The sequence below is a fragment of the Pollachius pollachius genome, assembly GCF_949987615.1.
Source record: "Pollachius pollachius genome assembly, chromosome: 4".
NCBI lineage: Eukaryota > Metazoa > Chordata > Actinopteri > Gadiformes > Gadidae > Pollachius > Pollachius pollachius.
In genome coordinates, this window is record NC_136937.1 from 2388172 (window position 1) to 2394438 (window position 6267).

General features: G+C 40.4%; 1 protein-coding gene across 1 annotated transcript; it reads right to left on the reverse strand.

The window, feature by feature from the left end:
* Window positions 1-2860: 2860 nt before the first annotated feature.
* On the reverse strand, window positions 2861-5498 carry LOC307075281 (toll-like receptor 2 type-2; the record flags this gene model as incomplete). Its single annotated transcript, XM_079735827.1, has 2 exons — window positions 5457-5498; window positions 2861-5336 (listed from the first exon to the last, which is right to left on the reverse strand). Exons 1-2 carry the CDS (start codon window positions 5468-5470, stop codon window positions 2861-2863), a joined length of 2490 nt encoding a protein of 829 aa, XP_079591953.1. The 5' UTR covers window positions 5471-5498.
* Between the last annotated feature and the right edge of the window lie 769 nt (window positions 5499-6267).

The following is a 6267-nucleotide window of genomic DNA, read 5'->3' on the forward strand; positions in this document are numbered from 1 at the left end:
ACCGAGTCGGCGCAAGTGCGTCCGACGCGATGTGGGACTTGTAGTCCAAACTCTCAGGGCCGAGGGCTCGGTTTGATTTAAATGTTCTTTATTTAAATATAAAATGAGAATTAACAGCTTCAGATTTCACAAAGGCCGTTTATTTGCACACGCATTTACATCGATGGATGTTTTCATTTGTACATCGTCTGTATATATATATATATATATTTAAAATATCCTAATGAACCACGCAATGCAATGGCACGCATTTCTCTATATGAACACTAGGTGGAGAAATATACTTTAATAAAAAACAGGGAACGAAAATCTAAATGCGTTGAACAGAAATCAAAACAAATGCAGTACTTAAACCAAAGACTACGTTTTACCAAACATAAATGTATGTCTGCAAAATAATTACTGTAAGTCAAAAAAAATATCAATATTTGAAAGGGACACACACTTTTTTCATTTTGGATTGCAGCCCTCATTTTAACAAAGGCACCAAATCGTCTGGGATCAGACGCCTGCAGTTGCCTGCAGTTTCACAAGGGGGTTGTGAGAAATGTCCAGGTACTGTGTCTCATTATTCAGATCCAAAGGAACATCGGTAAGATTCTGACCGGAGAGGTTCTGAACTCTTCGTCTGGAAGTGACGCATAGTGCTAACCCTTGGCCCTCAGCTCAGAGCTGCTGTCCATAATAGCAATACTACTGGCAAACTGTAAATATTTAAAAAAAAAATCAGTGAACTGTTAATCATTATTGTATCAGAATACTTGACAAATTAACTTTGTATTAATATTTGCACCCCCAACTAGCAGTGGTAACCCGTGTAAATCATTTCATCATAGTGAAAAATAATCATTAAACCGTTTATTTTTTTATGGCCATATCTCATGGATCACAAAACCATACACGAAACAGCTTCAAAGTCTTTCGTTGGTGCAATTGGAAGGAACGGATTTATATCTACCGTTTTATAACGAGGTGTGATAGTTAGTTACCATTAGCTTATTTCCTTTTTCTTTTGCTAACATTCCTCTTCAGCTGCAAATTTATTTCTGCATTCCTTTGTATTTATTGAGGGTGAAGGCTTGGTTGGAATCAGACACAAAATATATTGGAAAAGGTTGAAAGTGAATATAAAAATAACTAAAGAAGTCAAAGAAAATAATGTATTAGCGGATTCAACGACATTATACAAAATAAGGCAAGATAAATATGCAGTAAATGTATACATCGTTTCAGTTACACTTATGTATCTCATTTGAACATCGTGTTCATGTATCATGTACATCATGACTGTGTGGCGGGGCTCAGTGTAAAAGTCAATATGAATGGGGTAAGGGGGAAATAACTAAAGAGGGACCGACAACGCCACCTGGGGAATTACCCCAGGAAATATAGACCAAAGAAAATGAAACTATGATATTACAGAAATAATAAGGACACAGGTTCGAGAACAGACCAATAGAAGCAGTCAAGCAGAGACAATAAATATACTAACTTACTTTTATTACAATAATAACTAAATAAAGAAAACTGGAGCAAAACCAAACCAAACAGCAAAACAGGGGTTATGTAACCCAGCAACCCAATGGTCAAACAATGAAACAGACAGAAAAATAACACAAAAGCAAACTGAACTAAAGCAATCAAAACAAAATAGCAAAACAGAACCAAAACAAAACAGCAAAGCTAAAACAGGACTGAAACCGTACAAAACAGCAGCAGGGGATCCTGAAAAACAAGAGACACTAATTAATAAAAGTTCAAATGGGGACTCAAAACTGTTAAAAACAGGGACCCTACTCACCACCCTAGGAGGTAACCAACAGAGGCTGAGTTCAGCCATCTTGGCCTTTTTATCTTGCACCTGGATGCAGGGGGAGGAGCTAAGATTGGGTTGCATTCGCAACCCCTACTGAGGTTCACTACAACTGCAACCCAATCCATTTCTGTCAAACCTAGTAAGTTGATTCTGTGTCGCCTCTGTACCATAGCAAAGAGAAAGAAAAAAGTGTGTTATTACCCTTGAGACAGATCTGGACTACAGGAAGTCTGTCTCCAGGGGTAATGGAAGTATGAAGAGTGGAGTGTTTTAGCTTGTGTTGTTGAATACTCAGCAAATATAGTGGCTTCATAAGAAATACACACATCAGACGTATTTTGAAATATCACGTTACTTGGCTGATGTGAACCGCTTGTTCTTGTAATCCGGATTTCTCTTCTCTTTAGTAAGTGATGGATTTAGTATGTATGTTGAAGCCTGTTTGAAAATGTTTTATCTGATAGACCTTAATACATCACCTGGTTGACTTAAGACGTTGAAAGTCAAACTACAGTTAAGTGTTTGTCTGAAATTTCTTTCCAGGAGAATCCCAGGACCTGTCCTCCTTTACTTTTGAGCCTTTCACGTTACCTACACGATGTGGGTAGGCTATTGTAGTGCAAACAGTCAGGGCTGAAGACACTGTTTGATTTAATAGTTCTTTATTGAAATGCGAAAGGAGAATTAACAGCTTAGGATATCGCAAAGGCCGTGACTTTATACACACATTTACATGGATACAAATTTTGATCAATTTCATATGTAGGCTACATCGTCTGTATATTTTTTTAACAATATCCTATTGAACCATGCAATGCAATGGCGTGCATTCCTTTATTTGTACACTGGGTAGAGACATTAACTTTAATAACAAACATACAAAAGAAAAATATACAATCAACAGAAATCAAAAGTAAGGCAGTACTTTTATAGCACTGTAATTTATCAGTTTTTTCGAGATTCATTTAGGCAATCAAAGTTGAAATGAAAAAAACATTTATCTATGAATGGGCCACACACATTTTTCATATTGGACTGCAGTCATCATTTTAACAAAGGAACCAAATCGTCTGCGATCAGAGACGCGCTTTTGGTTAACTCTAGGGCCATATCCTTCAGGATCCGGTGGTCCGCCACCTGTAGCATAGACCGAAGGTTGACCCAGAACACCTGCTGCTTTCGCTCATCCTTGGGCCACTCCAGGTACGTCTGCTGCATCAGCAATCTCCTCAGTTTCAAGAACTTCTTGGGCAGAGAGTTGGTCGGAATCGGCTCCAACAGGATGAAGACCAGGGAGTCTTGCTGGGCGTCCAGAGCTCTATGCTGGGCAAAGAAGAGTTCGTAGTTACACCATTCACTCTGCACAAAGTGGTTGGACAGCACAAACAGCGTCTTGTAGCTCGCCTCCACGCAGTTGATGATGTTGTCCACGATCCACTGGCCGGGCACAAAGTCTCGCTCGTGGATGCACAGGGAGAGTCCGGCCCCTTCCAGGGACGGCACCAGCTTGCTCTCCACCCAGGCGGAGTCTTGGTGGCTGTAGGAGATGAACGAGTGGTACCGAAACGTCGTGTTGTTCAGCAGGTTGGCCTGCTTCTGGCCTCTCCTCTTCACACGGATCCACACCCACAGCATCTTGGTGTACCACACTCCGTCACAGGCGTAGAACACAGAGCAAAGAGCCATCACGATGAGCATCGTCACGGGCAACGCCACGGCAGCCTGAAGCCAGGCCTCACAGGACATCCTGCTGGTTCTGTACTCGGACATCGGCAGGTCAGCCACAGATGGGGGAGTGCTGCAGGTATAATCCATGGGCCAGTCGGGCAGCAAGGATTTGTTCAGAGCAGTTATGAACCAAAAGGAGTCACAGGAGCAGACAAAGGGGTTCCCTCCAGCTTTGAGAGTCCTGAGACTTGGAAGACCCGCCAGAGACTCCCGGGAGATGGATGTAATAGTATTCTGGTCTATGTACAGACTGACCAAGGTGCGGGACAGATCCGTAGGGATGACCTTAATGCTGTTGGAGCTCAGGAAAAGGTGGGTCAACATGGGGAATTGCAAAAGGTCTTCTTGTGTTAGGGCTGTGATGCCTGTCTTTGACAGGTCAATTTGCTGTAAATACTGGGACAGGAAGGAAAATACTTTGTTCCCCAGGTAGTTGTTGCTCAGGCTCAGTGATGTGATGTGGATGGGCCAAAAGCACGGCTTATCCAAAAAAATGGAGTTGAAACTTAAGTCAAGAGATTCCAGGTACTTCATCTGGTGGGTCTGCTGAGCGATGAAAGATAGGTCTACAAAGCGGTTTTTGCTCAAAGACAGGTTTCTTAGTTTGGGGAACACCGAGGTATTGGAGCACCCAGACCACCAGAACCCTGTGTCAGACAGTAGGTTGTTTGAGAGGTCCAGGGTTTCCAGGGACGGCAAGGAGGACATAACCTTGCAAGGTACAATGTTTATTCCTGTGCCTGAGAACTTCAAATAGTCCATCTGGGAAAACATGTCCACACTAATTTCAATAGTGGGGTATCTGTATTGGTAATGATTTACTCCATCAAATATAAGGGACTGTAGGACGATTGTGTGATTCAGGGTGGGGAACCTAAATCCTTCAGCTGTATCTTCATTGTAGGTTACATTTACAAATGTAAGCGTTCGAACATTGGAAAGTAGAACATTCTTAAAAAATAACACAAAGAAACTGCTGTTAATCCAAGTGTTTACAATGGTGAAATCTTTTATGAGTGGCATGGTTCTCAGGCTCCTAAAATGGTCCCTGGTCACATTGCAGAGGTCAGGAAGTACGTTGACCAACTCTAAATCAGTTGTTTGCGTTTCATTCACATCTTCCAGTAGGTTTTCAAATAAATCAAGGTTCTCACAAAAAGGCACTTTGAGGGTTATCTTCTGGAGGGATTTCATCTTCGCAAGAGAACCACGATCGTACCGTTGCCACTCAACACCTCCTCCAAGGATGAGATGATGCAATGAGCTATCCGAGAGGGAATCAAAATCATTGAAGTCCACTTGTAAAGCATTTACACTCCCCAAGTAAAGGGCAGACAGATTTGCCAACGTCTCAAATGTGGGCGGTAATTTATAGCTGTCATATTGGTTGCCGGCCACGTCAAGGAGCTTAAGCAGTGGCAGTGATAGATCAGGGATGTAAACTAACAAATTGTTGGATATGTTTAAGAATTTCAGTTTCGGGGTATGAAGGAATAAGCCAGGATATATCACCCTCAGACCACAGCTGGTAGCCTTCAGGAAGCAGAGATGTGAGAGTCTTTGGAATGGGGCTGCCTGCAGTTTCACAAGGGGGTTGTGAGAAATGTCCAGGGACTGCGTCTCATTATTCAGATCCAAAGGAACATTGGTAAGATTCTGACCGGAGAGGTCCTTATTTCGTCGACTGGAAGTGACACACGATGCATGCCCTTGGTCCTCTATCAGCTCGGCCAGGCAGAAGGTCCTCCAAGACAAGAGAGCTGTTGTCCATAATACCAATACTACGGGCAAACTGTAAATATATAAAAAAAAACCTGAACTGTTAATCATTATTGTAGCAGAATACTTAACAAAATAACTTTGGATTAATATTTGCATCACCAAATTTCATCAGTTAAAAATGTAATTTTACCTTTTTATGGCCATATCTCCTAGATCCCTGAAGCATACACAAAACAGCTACAACGTCTTTGGCTGGTGCTTTGGGAGGGAGGGAATTTATATCTTCTCTCTTTTAAAGGCGCCAAAAACAATCCTTTATGCTCATTTCCCTTTTCCTTTGTTAACATTGTGCAATTCATCTTAAGTTGGACTGCAAAGAAACATTTTAGAATTTCCCAGATTTGTTTTGATGAATCGTTTGCATTCCTTAGTATGCTATTTAATGAGGGTGATGGAGTGGTTAGAAACGAAAGCAAAATCTATTGGATAAGGATTAAAGGACATGAAAAAATGACGAAAGAAGTCAAAGAAAATAACGTATTAGCAGTGATTCAACAACATTATAAAAAATAAAGCAATACTAATATACAGTAAATGTATTGTATAATGTCGAATATTATAATGTATTTCTCATTTATTCTTCATGCATTTACATCATGAATAAACTTAATCTATGTCTTTCAAATGTTAAAAGCCCTTTCCTTAGACATAAGATTTTTTGGAGAGTATGCTAGAACTTCCTTAGGATTCATCAGAATTTAGACTAGCTTACATTAAATTGGATAAGATTGGATCAGATGAGTCTAGATGAGTCCAAATAAACAAATAAGACACATCAATAAAAAAGTGAATAATAATAATAATAATAACTCTTTTAAGTGTCTGCGGCTATAGAGCTCTTGATTATGATTCTATTATTATCGCTCACAGTACTTCTTTGTCGAGTATCTTAAGAATTGAATTGGCTATATTCAAAGCTAATAATTATTGACCTGTGTTGT